Here is a 21,742-nt window from a genome sequence, read left to right as displayed (position 1 = left end):
GAATGTCTGGAGAATGTTCTTACTTACTCCAGAAGAGATGAGCTTCCTTGGGATATACTGATGACATTGTTATTATTATTATTATTATTGTTATCACAGTTGTCATTATTATCATTATTACTACTAATAAAAACTTGACTTCAACTACCCATCAAAAAAGAACATCTTAATTTGAAAGCGGGGGAAGTAAAAAAAAAAAAAAAAACACGCAAAAGAAACAGACAACGTCAGGCGGAAGTGAAGCCAAGCTACTGCTAATGTCTACTGATGTGTTTCACAGACGGTTGTTTTGTCGTTTCTCAGATTAGTATTTTATCACTTAAAGATGAGTTCAGTCCAGAATCTGAGAGAGTTGATCAACGAGCGACTAACTGCTGCTGCTGAAGAAATATTCACGGAGTTTGAGAAAACCATCGTCCAGTACGAGGAGGAGATCGATCGTCACCGCAGACTGCTGGATAACACGTGGAAAGCAGAGATAAAGATCCAAACAACAGGTTTGTGGAACTGTGATGGTCTGAATGAGCTGATAGAAGTAAATTGAGGAGTTGCGGTTTGTGTGGATGAAAAGCAGGATACCGTTCACATTTCTCTACCGACTCCACGGTGGTGTTTAAATTTCAGGGTTCATAATAATCCCAAAGAAATCAAGCAAACATCAACTCACCTACTTTGGTGACAGAATATAAATAATTATGCTAATGAAGTGTGAAAACCACGTTTTCCTTCATCCATGTATAATATATGGTGATTAAATACACATGAAATGCACAGAAAGTCTTTTTCTTTCTGACTTTTCTATCTTTGTCTCCATCATTTTAGCTTTTCTCGTCCTCCATGTCAAACCCAACTCATTCACTTTGACAAATATATTACTATGTACTAACTTGGGATGTTCGAGCTGATCAAAAATGTGTAATAATTGATCAATTATTTGTACCAACTGGTCAGTTATTCTTAGTATTTGACCAGTGTGTGATATATCAAGAATATCGTACACTCTAAATTGAATGTAATTTAAGTGTGGCATGGTATAAGATGAGCTATAGTTGTATTAAAACAGTTTACAGCAGAGTACAGCAGTTGAATAAGTGAATAGATACTTATACAGTTGCAGGGCCGAGATCCTGTGACGGTTCATCACAGGACAACCCAGAGACAGATGGATACCTCAACCTTCAGAAAGAACAAGAAAATTATCAGCATAATATTACATTGATTTGCTACTTGGGTTGTAACGGTACACAAAAATCATGTTTCGGTACATATTTTGGTACGGAAGTGACGGTTCGGTTCTGTTCTCAGTTAAGGGGAAAAATGAAAAGAATTTTTTTAAAAAACCTGCTGATAGAAAAGCTGGTCTGACTTTCTGGCTGAAGTGTGGATGAGAAGGAACTTCATAACGGGGCTCTATCACCTAAAATAGGAAATATATTTTAATGTAATTGCTTTTTTAAAAAAAAAAACACTATTTAGTTACACTCTTGTTTACCAGCATAACTATACTCGTAGGCTAAAAAAAAAAACCACAATATAATCATATATCTATAGCAAAGAGCACAGCAATAATGTAAAGTTAGCATAAGCTGTCCTTCATCATAAGTTGAAAACCTCTGTTCTCAACAAAGGAGTATGGCCATAGATCTGCTGCTATGAAAACACCAATGGACTTGGTTATTGCTTTAGCCCGTTCTGAATTGCTAGACAGGGTTTGATGAAATGATGTTGGGAGCATCGTTTGTACAGTTCGCTGTTTGTTCCTAGCAGCGGGGATAGTTACACTTGGATGGTGCTTTTTCAAATGTGTGTTTAAATTTGACGTGTTGCTTGATGCATAGTTGAGGACCGCTTCACGGTGTCGGCATACGGCTTTCGTCTTGTCCGCTTGTTTTTCTAGTTTTTCGTACTTCACTGGGAAACCGAAGTGATCCCGTGGGCACTACGAAGTTTTAGGTTTTGCAATGAAAACAATTCTGTACATTCTTAATAGTCCTAACCGAACGGGCCTGTACCGAACGGTTTGGTACGAATACGTGTAACATTACACCCCTACTTGCTACTAAATCCTCATAAACTGAGGATGTAGCTACTTTTTGGAGATGTTTTGTGGGCAGGTGAATACCTCGATTATGAGTAATTTCATTTATATGATTACTATAGTCGGAACTGTCACAACTGACTTGCATTATTGCTAATTATTTACAGTTGGATTGTGGTGACCAATTAATTAGTGCTCAGCCCAAAGTTATACAGGAGGTCCTCGGTTAACGACATTCTCGATCTACGACGTTTCGTGGCAGCATCACCATCTCCCATAAATGTATTCGTCTTGTTCCATCATTCCGATGCACGGCGTTTGCGATGTTAAAACAAATTTGGCACAGGAACAAGTTGGGAAGCGGAGCGAACTGTACATTGTTTTTATATCTTAGATTATAATTTTACTCCTATGTTTGCATAGTTGAGTGGCATAGGTACCTATGTACATATTTAAGTTCCGACTTAAGTGAAAATCGTGTTACAGTATGTTCTGCCGTAAGAATGGTGTTCCGACACAAGTCGAGAACTCCATGTAATAGCAGTTTACAACAAGAAGCAATCAACAGAAACCAAGGAAACTGAATGAATCAGTGGATTTTCAATGTTCCATCAGTTCTGTGACACATTTCATCGAAATGATTCTATTCTACATGGATCATTAAAAATGCACCAAAACCAGATTGTTTGCTCCAGATCCATCATAAATTAAAAATTCAGTACTCTTAAGTACAACAGAGCAAAAGTGAAGTAACAAAAATTCTTCAAAAAAGTCTTCAGATGACATGCAGACTGTGTTTACATAGAGAAGACAGGAAATGACAAAGACACTGACGGCAAAATAAAACATATCAGTTCAGTGACATCAGTGCAGCATGACTGCAAAACAATGTGAAGTGAAGCAGGGCCGGCCCTCGGACTTTGGTGGCCCTAAGCAAGATTTTTTTTGTGGCCCCAAAACATGCACAGGGCAACTACCAAATCACGTGCACAGCTTGTAATTTGGTTAAAACACACATGCACATGATTAACAGCAAATATTTATTTTTTAAAAAATGTATCCCAGACAGGGACAAAATGCGAATCACACACTTATTGTGGTGTGGCCCCCTCTAGTGGATGTGGCTATAAACAACGGCATAGAGTGTTTATTCCAGCGGCCGGCCCTGAAGTGAAGCTATTTTAATAGTAATTTATGTCCAAACTGTGCCATGTGCCAAATGTGGTATTCATTTCTGTATATAGTATTAAATTTGTGTTGTTGGTGTCCTTGTTTTCTTAAGTTTTTCAAATTGATATTGCATATATAGTGTATATATCTTACGTCTTTAATGTATGCTTGTGCTTTCTTCATTTTTCTTACTGTCACTGTGCTACTGTGACATTGCAAATTTCCTCTTGTGGGACTAATAAAGCATATTCTATTCTATTCTCTATTCTATTCATACTGCTCAGAAGACATTCCCAATGAGGAAATATGTGACAGCAGCAAAATCTACCCAGACAGTGCTTGGGTTTCAGAGGGTTATTCGCTCAGATGTGCATCACCTATCATCACCTTTAACAAGCTTTTACTTTTGTCATTTTGCCCTCCAGACCTTCTGCAGCAACATGTCCAGGAGGAGAATGTTCTTGCTGAGCAGAGTCTCTGCAACCAGGAGAAGAACTCCAGTGTGGACCAGGATGATCCAGATGCTCCACAGAAGAACGAGGAGCAGGAGGAACTGTGCACCAGTGGGGAGGGAGAGCATCTTGCACTGATTCAAGAGGCTAACTCACTGGTTCAGTGTAAATCCAACTGTGCAGAAATATCCAGAGAAATATTTGGAGTCTCTGATAAACCACTCCGCCAGTTGCATGAAGAGATTGATTATGAGCCCAGGCTGGTGGATGCCATCTGGAAACCACGAATAATATTACACAGAATTGGTATGTAAAACTATGATTGTCTTAATGAACTAACAACGGAATGTGATGAATGTAAGATCCTAATTAGAGTTCTGAGTTCCATTTATTTTCAGACAGAAAATGCTGTTGCATCTTTACTTGTTGACATTTATTTGCCACCTTGCTGTTTCTTGGATACATCAACGCTTCTGCCATTGTTTTGCTTTCATTTGGGTTTTTTTTGTTTATGCCATAACTGTGCCATTCTGCAGAAATGTCATTTCATAACTTTCTCTTCTTCTAGTCATGGCTGTGCTGTTTCCACAGAGGTGCATGACTTTATATTGCTGTTCAGGATGAGCCAATGTGAGGAAGAATGTGAGAGGACTTCATGCCTTCTCTCAGATGTTTCTTTCCTTATCATCATGTTAATAACTTTTTTCATCCTCCCTACCACTCAGACCACCCACATCAAGATGTCTGGAAAGAGAGGAATGGTCTTTCTAATCAGCAGCTCTGTAACCAGGAGAAGAAGTTTAGTCTGGAGCCGGAGGACCCAACGCCTCCAGAGATTCAAGAGGAAGACGACAAATTCAGCTCTTGCCTGGACCAGAGAGGCCCAGAAACTCCACAGATTAAAGAGGAACAGAATGAATTCTGCAGCAGCCTGGACCAGAAAGACCCAGAACCTTCACAGATTACAGAGGAACCAGAGGAACTCTGTATCAATCAGCAGAAAGAGCAGATTGTACTGAATCAAGCTATTGATGCCTTTCTATTGACTTCAGCTGATAAAGACGGTGACCACAGTGAACTAGAACCAAACAGCGAGCAACTCCTCTCTTCCAATTCAACAGTAGCTGAGAGTCCACATGAGGAGAGAACTAAGCATGTAGACTCAGGGTCAACTAGAAATGCAGCGCTGAAGGCAAAGAAGAGTCATAACAGAGAGAGCAGTCACAGTAACAATGTAGACAAGTCTTCATTGTCAGGAAGTCACTGTGATACAGACACAGGAAGAAAGTCTTTAAAATGTGATGTTCGTGGAAAAACCTTTCAGAATAAGTACCAAATGAAGAGACATCACCAAATCCACAACAGTGTAAAACCACATGCTGACAGTGCGTGCAGAAAAAAATGTAATTCACGGTCTCTCCGGAAAGTCCATGGGATAACTGACAAAGGCGACAAACGGTTTTCTTGTGAAACCTGTGGGAAACGTTTCAGCAACATTTGTCATCTGAGAGACCACATGAGAACTCACACAGGTGAGAGGCCATTTTCTTGTGAAAGATGTGAGAAACGTTTCAGTCAAAAAAGTACTCTTACTGCCCACATGAGAAAGCACACAGGTGAGAGGCCATATTTTTGTGAAAGATGTGGGAAAAGTTTCAGTAAATGTAGTAATCTGTATGTCCACATGAGATCTCACACGGGTGAGAAGCCGTTTTCTTGTGAAAGATGTAAAAAAACTTTTATTTCAAGTTCTCATCTGACTCTCCACATGAGAACTCACACAGGTGAGAAGCCGTTTTCTTGTGAAAGATGTTTGAAAAGTTTCATTAAACGTAGTAATCTGACAGTCCACATGAGAAGTCACACAGGTGAGAAGCCATTTTCTTGTGAAACATGTGGGAAAAATTTTAGTGATAGCAGTAAGCTGACTCGGCACATGAGAACTCACACAGGTGAGAGGCCGTATTCTTGTGAAAGATGTGGGAAAACTTTCAGTCAAAGTTCTCATCTGACTCGCCACATGAAAAATCACAGATGAAAAGCTGTAGTCCTGGAACAACAGTGGGAACAAAGCTCATAAATACACGCATTCATTCACATCGTTCAGAGTACAAGTTTTGTTGATTCTGTGAGTTTGTCAAACTGTGACACATGGATCTTTTAAAATGTGTCAAACTGTCCAATGCATGATGACTTTTAAAGAAGCATATTGCATTCACGTAAGAAAGACAACTGGAGACGTCATTCTTCTGAGGAAAGACCAAATCATTAATTTAATGTTGGTTATCAATTTCTGCAAGAGCCAAGTGGAAAGGGATGATGTTGGTCTGATGTAATGTGGTGAACATGCGTCCACATGTGAATGTATTTTTTTATTTAATTACTCATGTGAACTCATGTTAAATTCATGTGAATGTAAATGAGTGGATCTTTAAAAAAAAAAAATGAATAAAACACTGACAGAGTCCATTTTCTGACCGTATTAGTTTTAATATTTGATATGCATGTTGCTTTTAATACTTAGTGCAACTTTAGTTAGGTTTTGGTGAAGATGTTCCTGTTAATGGAGTATTGATGTAATTTGGTATTTTTACTTTTGCTTTATGCAGTCTCTCTCATTTCACTTTGTTCTTTTATTGGAATATTTATTTATTTGTTTTTGTTGGTTGTTCTTGGGTTTGTTTTAAGTTCTTAAGTTTTTATTTTCTTAATGTGAAACAAAATCAGCATCATGAACAGTCACTGTATTTCAAGAGTCTTGTAAGTATTTCAATGATTTTTAACTTTTAAAAAAAATAAAATAGAGCCAATACTCTCCATTAGTTTGCTACTGTTGGAACACAATTACATGGTTTATTTGACTATATCATACAAACATGTCCATTTTATAGTCAATTATTATTTGAGTCTGCATACTGTCACCTGTACGACAATATTACTACTTAGATTTTCTCTTTTTTATCTCTTGAGGTTTTGTATTTTGAATAATTTTAATTGTTATTGTTATTGTTGTTTGTTTGTTTTAAACTCGACTTCAACCAGCTGCTATTAAAAAGAAACATTTTATTTTGAAGACGGAGAAATTGAAAACGAAAACATCCGGCGGAAGTGAAGTGAAACGGTTGCTCATGTTTGCTAGTCAGACCACTGCTAACGTCAACTGATGGGTAGAAGTTTTTACAGAAGGTTGTTCTGTCGTGTCTCAGATTAATATTTCATTATTTGAAGATGAGCTCAGTCCAGAATCTGAGAGAGTTGATCAACGAGCGACTAACTGCTGCTGCTGAAGAAATATTCACGGAGTTTGAGAAAACCATCGTCCAGTACGAGGAGGAGATCGATCGTCAGCGCAGACTGCTGGATAACATCTGGAAATCAGAGATAAAGTTCCACACAACAGGTTTGTGGAACTGTGATGGTCTGAATGAGCTGATAGAAGTAAAGTGAGGAGTTGCGGTTTGCGTCGATGAAAAGCAGGATACCGTTCACATTTCTCTACCGACTCCATGGTGGTCTTTAAATTTCAGGGTTCATAATAATCCCAAAGAAATCAGGCAAACATCAACTCACCTACTTTGGTGGCAGAATATAAATAATTATCCTAATGAAGTGTGAAAGCCATGTTTTCCTTCATCCATGTATAATATATGGTGATTAAATACACATGAAATGCACAGAAAGTCTTTTTCTTTCAGACTTTTCTATCTATGTCTCCATTTTAGCTTTTCTCGTCCTCCACGTCAAATCCAACTCATTCACTCTGACACACTGGCAAATATATTACTATGTACTAACTTGGACGTTCTAGCTGATCAATTATTTGTACCAACTGGTCAGTTATTCTTCGTATTTCACCAGTGTGTGATGTATCAAAAATATCGTACACTCTAAATTGAATGTAATTTTAGTGTGGCATGGTATAAGATGAGCTGTTGTTGTATTAAAACAGTTTACAGCAGAGTACAGCAGTTGAATAAGTGAATAGATAATTATACAGTTGCAGGGCCAAGATCCTGTCCCAGACAATATTTGGTTGGAGGCGGTTCATCACAGGATAACCCAGAGACAGATGGATACCTCAACCTTCAGAAAGAACAAGAAAATTATCAGCATAATATTACATTGATTTGCTACTTGGGGTGTAACGGTACACAAAAATCATGTTTCGTTACATATTTTGGGACGGAAGTCACAGTTCGGTTTAGTTCTTAGTTAAGGGGAAAAATGAAAAAATAAAAATAAAAAGCTGGTCTGACTTTCTGGCTGAAGTGTGGATGAGAAGGAACTTCATAACGGGGCTCTATCACCTAAAATAGGACATATGTTTGAATGTAATTGCTTTTTTTTAAAAACCACTATTTAGTTAGGCTCTTGTTTACCAGCATAACTATACTCGTAGGCTAAAAAAAAAACACACAATATAATCATATATCTATAGCAAAGAGCACAGCAATAATGTAAAGTTAACATAAGCTGTCCTTCATCATAAGTGTAAAACCTCTGTTCTCAACAAAGGAGTATGGCCATAGATCTGCTGCTATGAAAACACCAATGGACTTGGTTATTGCTTTAGCCCGTTCTGAATTGCTAGACAGGGTTTGATGAAATGATGTTGGGAGCATCGTTTGTACAGTTCGCTGTTTGTTCCTAGCAGCGGGGATAGTTACACTTGGATGGTGCTTTTTCAAATGTGTGTTTAAATTTGACGTGTTGCTTGATGCATAGTTGAGGACCGCTTCACGGTGTCGGCATACGGCTTTCGTCTTGTCCGCTTGTTTTTCTAGTTTTTCGTACTTCACTGGGAAACCGAAGTGATCCCGTGGGCACTACGAAGTTTTAGGTTTTGCAATGAAAACAATTCTGTACATTCTTAATAGTCCTAACCGAACGGGCCTGTACCGAACGGTTTGGTACGAATACGTGTAACATTACACCCCTACTTGCTACTAAATCCTCATAAACTGAGGATGTAGCTACTTTTTGGAGATGTTTTGTGGGCAGGTGAATACCTCGATTATGAGTAATTTCATTTATATGATTACTATAGTCGGAACTGTCACAACTGACTTGCATTATTGCTAATTATTTACAGTTGGATTGTGGTGACCAATTAATTAGTGCTCAGCCCAAAGTTATAGAGGAGGTCCTCGGTTAACGACATTCTCGATCTACGACGTTTCATGGCAGCATCACCATCTCCCATAAATGTATTCGTCTTGTTCCATCATTCCGATGCACGGCGTTTGCGATGTTAAAACAAATTTGGCACAGGAACAAGTTGGGAAGCGGAGCGAACTGTACATTGTTTTTATATCTGAGATTATGATTTTACCCCTATGTTTGCATAGTTGAGTGGCATAGGTACCTATGTACATATTTAAGTTCCGACTTAAGTGAAAATCGTGTTACAGTATGTTCTGCCGTAAGAATGGTGTTCCGACACAAGTCGAGAACTCCATGTAATAGCAGTTTACAACAAGAAGCAATCAACAGAAACCAAGGAAATTGAATGAATCAGTGGATTTTCAATGTTCCATCAGTTCTGTGACACATTTCATCGAAATGATTCTATTCTACATGGATCATTAAAAATGCACCAAAACCAGATTGTTTGCTCCAGATCCATCATAAATTAAAAATTCAGTACTCTTAAGTACAACAGAGCAAAAGTGAAGTAACAAAAATTCTTCAAAAAAGTCTTCAGATGACATGCAGACTGTGTTTACATAGAGAAGACAGGAAATGACAAAGACACTGACAGCAAAATAAAACATATCAGTTCAGTGACATCAGTGCAGCATGACTGCAAAACAATGTGAAGTGAAAAGTGAAGCTATTTTAATAGTAATTTATGTCCAAACTGCGCCATGTGCCAAATGTGGTATTCATTTCTGTATATATTATTAAATTTGTGTTGTTGGTGTCCTTGTTTTCTTAAGTTTTTCAAATTGATATTGCATATATAGTGTATATAACTTACGTCTTTAATTTATACTTGTGCTTTCTTCATTTTTCTTACCGTCACTGTGCTACTGTGACATTGCAAATTTCCTCTTGTGGGACTAATAAAGCATATTCTCTTCTATTCTCTATTCTATTCATACTGCTCAGAAGACATTCCCAATGAGGAAATATGTGACAGCAGCAAAATCTACCCAGACAGTGCTTGGGTTTCAGAGGGTTATTCGCTCAGATGTGCATCACCTATCATCACCTTTAACAAGTTTTTACTTTTGTCATTTTGCCCTCCAGACCTTCTGCAGCAACATGTCCAGGAGGAGAATGTTCTTGCTGAGCAGAGTCTCTGCAACCAGGAGAAGAACTCCAGTGTGGACCAGGATGATCCAGATGCTCCACAGAAGAACGAGGAGCAGGAGGAACTGTGCACCAGTGGGGAGGGAGAGCATCTTGCACTGATTCAAGAGGCTAACTCACTGGTTCAGTGTAAATCCAACTGTGCAGAAATATCCAGAGAAATATTTGGAGTCTCTGATAAACCACTCCGCCAGTTGCATGAAGAGATTGATTATGAGCCCAGGCTGGTGGATGCCATCTGGAAACCACGAATAATATTACACAGAATTGGTATGTAAAACTATGATTGTCTTAATGAACTAACAACGGAATGTGATGAATGTAAGATCCTAATTAGAGTTCTGAGTTCCATTTATTTTCAGACAGAAAATGCTGTTGCATCTTTACTTGTTGACATTTATTTGCCACCTTGCTGTTTCTTGGATACATCAACGCTTCTGCCATTGTTTTGCTTTCATTTGGGTTTTTTTTTGTTTATGCCATAACTGTGCCATTCTGCAGAAATATAATTTCATAACTTTCTCTTCTTCTAGTCATGGCTGTGCTGTTTCCACAGAGGTGCATGACTTTATATTGCTGTTCAGGATGAGCCAATGTGAGGAAGAATGTGAGAGGACTTCATGTCTTCTCTCAGATGTTTCTTTCCTAATCATCATGTTAATAACTTTTTTCATGCTCCCTACCACTCAGACCACCCACATCAAGATGTCTGGAAAGAGAGGAATGGTCTTTCTAATCAGCAGCTCTGTAACCAGGAGAAGAAGTTTAGTCTGGATCAGGAGGACCCAACGCCTCCAGAGATTCAAGAGGAAGACGACAAATTCAGCTCTTGCCTGGACCAGAGAGGCCCAGAAACTCCACAGATTAAAGAGGAACAGAATGAATTCTGCATCAGCCTGGACCAGAAAGACCCAGAACCTTCACAGATTACAGAGGAACCAGAGGAACTCTGTATCAATCAGCAGAAAGAGCAGATTGTACTGAATCAAGCTATTGATACCTTTCTATTGACTTCAGCTGATAAGGATAGTGACCACAGTGAACTAGAACCAAACAGCGAGCAACTCCTCTCTTCCAATTCAACAGTAGCTGAGAGTCCACATGAGGAGGGAAGCAAGCATGTAGACTCAAGGTCAACTAGAAATGCAGCGCTGAAGGCAAAGAAGAGTCATAACAGAGAGAGCAGTCACAGTAACAATGTAGACAAGTCTTCATTGTCAGGAAGTCACTGTGATACAGCCACAGGAAGAAAGTCTTTAAAATGTGATGTTCGTGGAAAAACCTTTCAGAATAAGTACCAAATGAAGAAAAATGATCAAATTCACAACAGTGTAAAACCACATGCTGACAATGCGTGCAGAAAAAAATGTAATTCACGGTCTCTCCGGAAAGTCCATGGGATAACTGACAAAGGCGACAAACGGTTTTCTTGTGAAACCTGTGGGAGACGTTTCAGCAACATTTGTCATCTGAGAGACCACATGAGAACTCACACAGGTGAGAGGCCATTTTCTTGTGAAAGATGTGAGAAACGTTTCAGTCAAAAAAGTACTCTTACTGCCCACATGAGAAAGCACACAGGTGAGAGGCCATATTTTTGTGAAAGATGTGGGAAAAGTTTCAGTAAATGTAGTAATCTGTATGTCCACATGAGATCTCACACGGGTGAGAGGCCGTATTCTTGTGAAACTTGTGGGAAAAATTTTAGTGACCGTGGTAAGCTGACTCGCCACATGAGAACTCACACAGGTGAGAAGCCGTTTTCTTGTGAAAGATGTGGGAAAACTTTCAGTCAAAATACTCAAAAGACTCGCCATATGAAAACTCACAGATGAAAAGCTGTAGTCCTAGAACAACAGTGGGAACAAAGCTCATAAATACACGCATTCATTCACATCGTTCAGAGTAAAAGTTTTGTTGATTCTGTGAGTTTGTCAAACTGTGACACATGGATCTTTTAAAATGTGTCAAACTGTCCAATGCATGATGACTTTTAAAGAAGCATATTGCATTCACGTAAGAAAGACAACTGGAGACGTCATTCTTCTGAGGAAAGACCAAATCATTAATTTAATGTTGGTTATCAATTTCTGCAAGAGCCAAGTGGAAAGGGATGATGTTGGTCTGATGTAATGTGGTGAACATGAGTCCACATGTGAATGTAATTTTTATTTAATTACTCATGTGAACTCGTGTTAAATTCATGTGAATGTAAATTGGTGGATCTTTTAAAAAAAAAAAAAAAATAACATGAGTAAAACACTGACAGAGTCCATTTTCTGACCGTATAATTTTAATATTTGATATGCATGTTGCTTTTAATACTTAGTGCTACTTTAGTTAGGTTTTGGTGAAGATGTTCCTGTTAATGGAGTATTGATGTAATTTGGTATTTTTACTTTTGCTTTATGCAGTCTCTCTCATTTCACTCTGTTCTTTTATTGGAATATTTATTTATTTGTTTTTGTTGGTTGTTCTTGGGTTTGTTTTAAGTTCTTAATTTTTTGTTTTCTTAATGTGAAGCAAAAATCAGCATCATGAACAGTCACTGTATTTCAAGAGTCTTGTCAGTATTTCAATGATTTTTGGACTTTTTAAAAAAAATAAAATAGAGCCAATACTCTCCATTAGTTTGCTACTGTTGGAACACAATTACATGGTTTATTTGACTATATCATACAAACATGTCCATTTTATAGTAGATTATTATTTGAGTCTGCATACTGTCACCTGTACGACAATATTACTACTTAGATTTTCTCTTTTTTTTATCTCTTTTGAGGTTTTGTATTTTGAATAATTTTAATTGCTATTATTATTGTTGTTTTTTTTTTTAACTCGACTCCAACCAGCTGCTATTAAAAAGAAACATTTTATTTTGAAGACGGAGGAATTGAAAACGAAACCATCCGGCGGAAGTGAAGTGAAACGGTTGCTCATGTTTGCTAGTCAGACCACTGCTAACGTCAACTGATGGGTAGAAGTTTTTACAGAAGGTTGTTCTGTCGTGTCTCAGATTAATATTTCATTATTTGAAGATGAGCTCAGTCCAGAATCTGAGAGAGTTGATCAACGAGCGACTAACTGCTGCTGCTGAAGAAATATTCACGGAGTTTGAGAAAACCATCGTCCAGTACGAGGAGGAGATCGATCGTCAGCGCAGACTGCTGGATAACATCTGGAAATCAGAGATAAAGTTCCACACAACAGGTTTGTAGAAGTATGATGGTCTGAATGAGCTGATAGAAGTAAAGTGAGGAGTAGCGGTTTGCGTCGATGAAAAGCAGGATAAGTTTCACATTTCTCTACCGACTCCATGGTGGTCTTTAAATTTCAGGGTTCATAATAATCCAAAAGAAATCAGGCAAACATCAACTCACCTACTTTGGTGGCAGAATATAAATAATTATCCTACTGAAGTGTGAAAGCCACGTTTTCCTTCATCCATGTATGATATATGGTGATTAAATACACATGAAATGTACAGAAAGTCCTTTTCTTTCAGACTTTTCTATCTATGTCTCCATTTTAGCTTTTCTCGTCCTCCACGTCAAATCCAACTCATTCACTCTGACACACTGGCAAATACATTACTATGTACTAACTTGGACGTTCTAGCTGATCAATTATTTGTACCAACTGGTCAGTTATTCTTAGTATTTGACCAGTGTGTGATATATCAAGAACATCGTACACTCTAAATTGAATGTAATTTAAGTGTGGCATGGTATAAGATGAGCTATAGTTGTATTAAAACAGTTTACAGCAGAGTACAGCAGTTGAATAAGTGAATAGATAATTATACAGTTGCAAGGCCGAGATCCTGTCCCAGACAATATTTGGTTGGAGGCGGTTCATCACAGGATAACCCAGAGACAGATGGATACCTCAACCTTCAGAAAGAACAAGAAAATTATCAGCATAATATTACATTGATTTGCTACTTGGGGTGTAACGGTACACAAAAATCATGTTTCGTTACATATTTTGGTACGGAAGTCACGGTTCGATTCAGTTCTCAGTTAAAGCTGCTGTCCGGAGTTTCCGTTTGTTTTCAATTTATGTATCATTTTTTAACAAAGCTTAATTGTGTTAGTCTAGTTCGATACTATAATATAAAGTTAGTATAACGCGATATGAAAATTTATTCCTGAGCTCCGCCTTCCTCTCATAGACCCCCATGTTATTCCAAAAAGCCCCGGTCACTGCCGACCAATCAAGTTCGAGCTTCAGCTTTGTCATGCTGTCAATCAACGGTTACGCGCACAGCAAGCAAGCCCATGCAGAGGTGGGCGAGCTACGCACTACGCAACCGCGCGCACATTTGTTTTGCTTGTGGAGGAGACAGCATCAGGGCTCAGCAACTTCCAGAAAAGTTACCAATCCCACGGCTTGTCAGGCCAAGAGACTGCAGGACGTTTTTTGACTCGGGGTGCTCGCGTCGCTCCCCGACCACGGCCTCCATAGCCCGCCTGACGGCTTCGTTTAGATGCCCGACCTCTGGAGGAAGATGTTGGGGCGTCCGGGACATACTCTTCGTCAGAGGAGTCATGCAATTCTGAACTCTAGATAGAAATAAATAAACAATGTAACACATATACACGCGTAAATGCACTAAGTTTGATAAACAACGTCATCGAGAGGGATACACGAGTGTAATCACATATTGAAACTTTACTCGTTCGTCCTAGCAGATTCATGTTATTTTGGTATTAGGACAAGTTAGACTCAATACAGCATTCTAACGTAATTCCTTAATTATTTACTAAATGTACTAAATGTACACACGTGGACAAAATTGTTGGTACCCCTCAGTTAAAGAAGGAAAAACCCACAATTCTCACTGAAATCACTTGAAACTCACAAAAGTAACAATAAATAAAAATTTATTGAAAATTAAATAATCAAAATCAGCCATCACTTTTGAATTGTTGATTAACATAATTATTTAAAAAAACAAACTAATGAAATAGGGCTGGACAAAAATGATGGTACCCATAACTTAATATTTTGTTGCACAACCTTTTGAGGCAATCACTGCAATTAAACGATTTCTGTATTTGTCAATGAGCGTTCTGCAGCTGTCAACAGGTATTTTGGCCCACTCCTCATGAGCAAACAGCTCCAGTTGTCTCAGGTTTGATGGGTGTCTTCTCCAAATGGCATGTTTCAGCTCCTTCCACATATGTTCAATGGGATTCAGATCTGGGCTCATAGAAGGCCACTTTAGAATAGTCCAACGCTTTTCTCTCAGCCATTCTTGGGTGTTTTTGGCTGTGTGTTTTGGATCGTTGTCCTGTTGGAAGACCCATGACCTGCGACTGAGACCAAGCTTTCTGACACTGGGCAGCACATTTCTCTCCAGAATGCCTTGATAGTCTTCAGATTTCATCGTACCTTGCACACTTTCAAGACACCCTGTGCCAGATGCAGCAAAGCAGCCCCAAAACATTACTGAGCCTCCTCCATGTTTCACCGTAGGGACAGTGTTCTTTTCTTCGTATGCTTGGTTTTTGAGTCTATGAACATAGAGTTGATGTGCCTTACCAAAAAGCTCCAGTTTGGTCTCATCTGTCCAAAGGACATTCTCCCAGAAGCTTTGTGGCTTGTCAACATGCATTTTTGCAAATTCCAGTCTGGCTTTTTTATGAGTTTTTTTCAGCAGTGGTGTCCTCCTTGGTCGTCTCCCATGAAGTCCACTTTGGCTCAAACAACGACGAATGGTGCGATCTGACACTGATGTACCTTGGCCTTGGAGTTCACCTTTAATTTCTTTGGAGGTTGCTCTGGGCTCTTTGGATACAATTCGAACGATCCGTCTCTTCAATTTGTCATCAATTTTCCTCTTGCGGCCACGTCCAGGGAGGTTGGCTACTGTCCCGTGGGTCTTGAACTTCTGAATAATATGAGCCACTGTTGTCACAGGAACTTCAAGCTGTTTAGAGATGGTCTTATAGCCTTTACCTTTAAGATGTTTGTCTATCATTTTTTTTCGGATGTCCTGGGACAATTCTCTCCTTCGCTTTCTGTTGTCCATGTTCAGTGTGGTACACACCTTTTCACCAAACAGCAGGGTGACTACTTGTCTCCCTTTAAATAGGCAGACTGACTGATTATGAGTTTGGAAACACCTGTGATGTCAATTAAATGACACACCTGAGTTAATCATGTCACTCTGGTCAAATAGTTTTCAATCTTTTATAGAGGTACCATCATTTTTGTCCAGGCCTGTTTCATTAGTTTGTTTTTTAAAATAATTATGTTAATCAACAATTCAAAAGTAATGGCTGTTTTTGATTATTTAATTTTCAATAAATTTTTATTTATTGTTACTTTTGTGAGTTTCAAGTGATTTCAGTGAGAATTGTGGGTTTTTCCTTCTTTAACTGAGGGGTACCAACAATTTTGTCCACGTGTGTAGAAGAGGGGAAAACAGCAAAACAGACAAGATGCTGCAGCACTCCGGGCACTCCTCTCATGTACTGCGGGCGTGAACAAATGAAGGTGCGAAATCAGAGGGACAGAGGGTGGGACCAACAGTGTTTTGGGAGACGCTGCGATTCAAACTCCGGACAGCAGCTTTAAGGGGAAAAATGAAAAAATAAAAATAAAAACCTGGTCTGACTTTCTGGCTGAAGTGTGGATGAGAAGGAACTTCATAACAGGGCTCTATCACCTAAAATAGGAAATATATTTGAATGTAATTGTTTTTTTTAAAAAAAACACTATTTAGTTCGGCTCTTGTTTACCAGCATAACTATACTCGTCGGCTAAAAATAAACACAATATAATCATATATCTATAGCAAAGAGCACAGCAATAATGTAAAGTTAACATAAGCTGTCCTTCATCATAAAGGAGTATGGCCATAGATCTGCTGCTATGAAAACACCAATGGACTTGGTTATTGCTTTAGCCCGTTCTGAATTGCTCGGCAGGGTTTGATGAAATGATGTTGGGAGCATCGTTTGTACAGTTCGCTGTTTGTTCCTAGCAGCGGGGATAGTTACACTTGGATGGTGCTTTAATGTGTGTTTAAATTTGACGTGTTGCTTGATGCATAGTTGAGGACCGCTTCATGGTGTCGGCATACGGCTTTCGTCTTGTCCACTTGTTTTTCTGCTTTTTCGTACTTCACTGGGAAACCGAAGTGATCCCGTGGGCACTACGAAGTTTTAGGTTTTGCAATGAAAACAATTCTGTACATTCTTAATAGTCCTAACCGAACGGGCCTGTACCGACCAGCTTGGTACGAATACGTGTAACATTACACCCCTACTTGCTACTAAATCCTCATAAACTGAGGATGTAGCTACTTTTTGGAGATGTTTTGTGGGCAGGTGAACACCTTGATTATAAATAATTTCATTTATACGATTACTATAGTCGGAACTGTCACAACTGACTTGCATTATTGCTAAATATTTACAGTTGGATTGTGGTGACCAATTAATTAGTGCTCAGCCCAAAGTTATACAGGAGGTCCTCGGTTAACGACATTCTCGATCTACGACGTTTCGTGGCAGCATCACCATCTCCAGCGCTCGATTTAGACGGTCGCCAGGTCGCGATTTGCGACTAAAAACCGATTTTGGCGACCAAAAATGACAAAAACCACCCTGGTTAGGGGCCAAAATATTTTGATTTTTGATCCAAATCCAAGTTTTAGCCAAAAATCACCGAGCTGAACCGCCTATGTTTTCTTCATGGGGACAGTCATTTTGTATGATGTCATTAACCTCCCATGATTCCCGGCGCTCGGTCAACATACGTAGACGCCTCATAGGCTGTCGAGAGACGTTCCTGCAGCGCCGCCATCTCGGAACGGGACCAGCGGAGGCAGCGGTACATAGACATCTACGGAGGCAAGAGGTACTGCTGAATCTCAAAGTGGAATTATTCGCTGAATTTTGAACCGATTGCCAAACTGTTTGATTTTTAGAAACGTCACACGTGTAGCTACTATACTAGGTGCTCAGATATTTTTTACAATGCTGTTTTGCCACTCAACACTTAAGCTACACACCATCTCCCTCTGACTCCAGCATAGTTATTTAAAGATTCCGGACTTCTGTTCAGCCTATGGATGCTCTGATGAGCGCTGTAAGGAAACAAGAGCTCGTGGGATTACTTTTCACAGGTAAGATGTATATAAGGAATAATATAGTTAGCAGGTTGTCATAGCTAGAGTGAAATAAACGCCTAAAAGACGGGTGGAACCCCATCAGCTCGGTGTCTGGCTTCTACCCATGATCTAACCAGCTCTCTGCATCATCCTGTGTATTACACAGCTGCTTACCGGTGAAATAACTAATCTGAGACAATTTTTTGTTTAAAATTCGATGTTATGAATCTAGTGTTCCAAGCAACAGCCTGTTACAAAGAAAGAAAACAGACTTACTGCAGTAATTGGTGGGTTAGAATACAGCATCTGATAGATCTAATAATAGCCCTGATTTGAGCTCATTTGTGTAGCATGAATACGTGTTATTAGATAGTCTACTCAACTGTGAAGAGTGTGACAAAGTACTGTGTTGTCTTTGATTTCATAATAATCTGGATGTTAGTGCATCTCCTGATGGAGCCAGTAAGATCAAGAATTCACAAGTAATTCTTGAACTTACTCCTGTACAGTACTTAGTACAGGCCCAGGTCCTCCTGAGATTGCCTGGCTAAGGACCATGTGGCTATTGTGTAGAATGCATTGCAGTGCTGAAAAATAAAATATAATTTCTAAAAAACAATGGAATGTGCAGAAAAAAGAGTGCAAGCAATTAGCAGGAAGCAAATACAACAGGCATTTTCCAATTTTGGTCTATTCTTAACAGTAACAGAACTACACCCAGCACCAAGCACTGCAATACTACCACTCATCATGCAGCTATGTTAAGTTCCAACAGGCATGCTACAGAGGATGACAGAGGCCCAAGGGCACATAAAATGCACTAAACATCTCCATGTGACACACAGACAAATTATTACGCACAAAGGATGCAAAAAGTAGGATTAAATTTTTTTGGCCACTAAAAGTTGATTTTGGCTCCTAAAAATGTCTAAATTAACATACACACGTGGACAAAATTGTTGGTACCCCTCAGTTAAAGAAGGAAAAACCCACAATTCTCACTGAAATCACTTGAAACTCACAAAAGTAACAATAAATAAAAATTTATTGAAAATTAAATAATCAAAAACAGCCATTACTTTTGAATTGTTGATTAACATAATTATTTAAAAAAACAAACTAATGAAACAGGCCTGGACAAAAATGATGGTACCTCTATAAAAGATTGAAAACTATTTGACCAGAGTGACATGATTAACTCAGGTGTGTCATTTCATTGACATCACAGGTGTTTCCAAACTCATAATCAGTCAGTCTGCCTATTTAAAGGGAGACAAGTAGTCACCCTGCTGTTTGGTGAAAAGGTGTGTACCACACTGAACATGGACAACAGAAAGCGAAGGAGAGAATTGTCCCAGGACATCCGAAAAAAAATGATAGACAAACATCTTAAAGGTAAAGGCTATAAGACCATCTCTAAACAGCTTGAAGTTCCTGTGACAACAGTGGCTCATATTATTCAGAAGTTCAAGACCCACGGGACAGTAGCCAACCTCCCTGGACGTGGCCGCAAGAGGAAAATTGATGACAAATTGAAGAGACGGATCGTTCGAATTGTATCCAAAGAGCCCAGAGCAACCTCCAAAGAAATTAAAGGTGAACTCCAAGGTCAAGGTCCATCAGTGTCAGATCGCACCATTCGTCGTTGTTTGAGCCAAAGTGGACTTCATGGGAGACGACCAAGGAGGACACCACTGCTGAAAAAAACTCATAAAAAAGCCAGACTGGAATTTGCAAAAATGCATGTTGACAAGCCACAAAGCTTCTGGGAGAATGTCCTTTGGACAGATGAGACCAAACTGGAGCTTTTTGGTAAGGCACATCAACTCTATGTTCATAGACTCAAAAACCAAGCATACGAAGAAAAGAACACTGTCCCTACGGTGAAACATGGAGGAGGCTCAGTAATGTTTTGGGGCTGCTTTGCTGCATCTGGCACAGGGTGTCTTGAAAGTGTGCAAGGTACGATGAAATCTGAAGACTATCAAGGCATTCTGGAGAGAAATGTGCTGCCCAGTGTCAGAAAGCTTGGTCTCAGTCGCAGGTCACGGGTCTTCCAACAGGACAACGATCCAAAACACACAGCCATAAACACCCAAGAATGGCTGAGAGAAAAGCGTTGGACTATTCTAAAGTGGCCTTCTATGAGCCCAGATCTGAATCCCATTGAACATATGTGGAAGGAGCTGAAACATGCCATTTGGAGAAGACACCCATCAAACCTGAGACAACTGGAGCTGTTTGCTCATGAGGAGTGGGCCAAAATACCTGTTGACAGCTGCAGAACGCTCATTGACAAATACAGAAATCATTTAATTGCAGTGATTGCCTCAAAAGGTTGTGCAACAAAATATTAAGTTATGGGTACCATCATTTTTGTCCAGCCCTATTTCATTAGTTTGTTTTTTTAAATAATTATGTTAATCAACAATTCAAAAGTGATGGCTGATTTTGATTATTTAATTTTCAATAAATTTTTATTTATTGTTACTTTTGTGAGTTTCAAGTGATTTCAGTGAGAATTGTGGGTTTTTCCTTCTTTAACTGAGGGGAACCAACAATTTTGTCCACGTGTGTATGTTGGTGGCCAAAAAATGTCATTTTGGCCACCGGACCTCTCGGCCTTAAATCAAGTGCTGATCTCCCATAAATTTATTCGTCTTGTTCCATCATTCCGATGCACGGCATTTGGCATTCACGAGATAGCTCGCACCAAAACCGAGCTGTCGCGCGATTTCACAAGCTATCACGCAATTTCAGAACGAGATTTGCTTTCTAGCGTCCTGAGATTTGGACACAGACCACAACAAATAGCGATCGCCAGGTAATGTGGAGGTTTTCATTCGCTTCTCATCTCTAGTATGTTGTGGGACACTCGTTGAGACTATACGAGCCAGCCAGTGTGGGGGAAAAAAGCACGTTAGGGCGGACTTTGACGCGGGGGGCAAGTTGCCCCATACTTTTCGCTAGCTGAGCTGCTAGCTGAGCTGCGAAGCTGCCTGCCTGGCTAAATACTGGAGCTATGTCGAAAATTAATTTCTCTATCACTCACATGTATGAAATGACATATGAAAACAGACCCCAGGTTGAAAAAAAATCGAAGTTCCCCTTTAACAAGTTTTTACTTTTGTCATTTTGTCTTCCAGACCTTCTGCAGCAACATGTCCAGGAGGAGAATGTTCTTGCTGAGCAAAGTCTCTGCAACCAGGAGAAGAACTCCAGTGTGGACCAGGATGATCCAGGTGCTCCACAGAAGAACGAGGAGCAGGAGGAACTGTGCACCAGTGGGGAGGGAGAGCATCTTGTACTGATTAAAGAGGCTAACTCACTGGTTCAGTGTGAATCCAACTGTCCAAGAGAAATATTCAGAGAAATATTTCTGATATCTGATAAACCACTCAGCCAGTTGGATGAAGAGATTGATTATGAGCCCAGGCTGCTGGATGCCATCTGGAAACCACGAATAATGTTACACAGAATTGGTATGTAAAACTGTGATTGTCTTAATGAACTAACAACGGAATGTGACAAATGTAAGATCCTAATTAGAGCTCTGAGTTACATTTATTTTCAGACAGAAATTCTGCTGTTTTATCTTGTTGACATTTATTTTTGTTTATGCCAGAACTGTACCATTCTGCA

At 39.3% G+C, this 21,742-nt stretch overlaps 1 protein-coding gene across 12 annotated transcripts in view; it reads left to right on the top strand.

Annotated features, from left to right (window-relative positions):
• The first annotated feature begins 220 nt into the window (after positions 1–220).
• LOC110972179 (zinc finger protein ZFP2-like) overlaps positions 221–21,742 on the top strand; it is a 158,708-nt gene continuing 137,186 nt past the window's right edge. For 2 of the 12 annotated variants that reach the window (XM_051953089.1, XM_051953094.1), the window contains exon 1: positions 6,742–7,060. In XM_051953089.1, coding sequence (XP_051809049.1) covers positions 6,889–7,060 — 172 coding nt within the window. In that variant the 5' untranslated portion in view covers positions 6,742–6,888. Of the gene's footprint in view, positions 498–3,633; positions 3,967–4,385; positions 6,130–6,741; positions 7,061–9,912; positions 10,246–10,665; positions 12,601–12,787; positions 13,186–21,246; positions 21,583–21,742 lie in introns of those variants that run through there. The other 10 variants (XM_051953074.1, XM_051953061.1, XM_051953073.1 and 7 more) reach the window with 10 other exon arrangements.

Source organism: Acanthochromis polyacanthus, chromosome 9 (assembly GCF_021347895.1).
Source record: "Acanthochromis polyacanthus isolate Apoly-LR-REF ecotype Palm Island chromosome 9, KAUST_Apoly_ChrSc, whole genome shotgun sequence".
Classification (NCBI taxonomy): Eukaryota; Metazoa; Chordata; class Actinopteri; family Pomacentridae; genus Acanthochromis; species Acanthochromis polyacanthus.
This window is presented reverse-complemented; position numbering and strand designations above follow the sequence as displayed.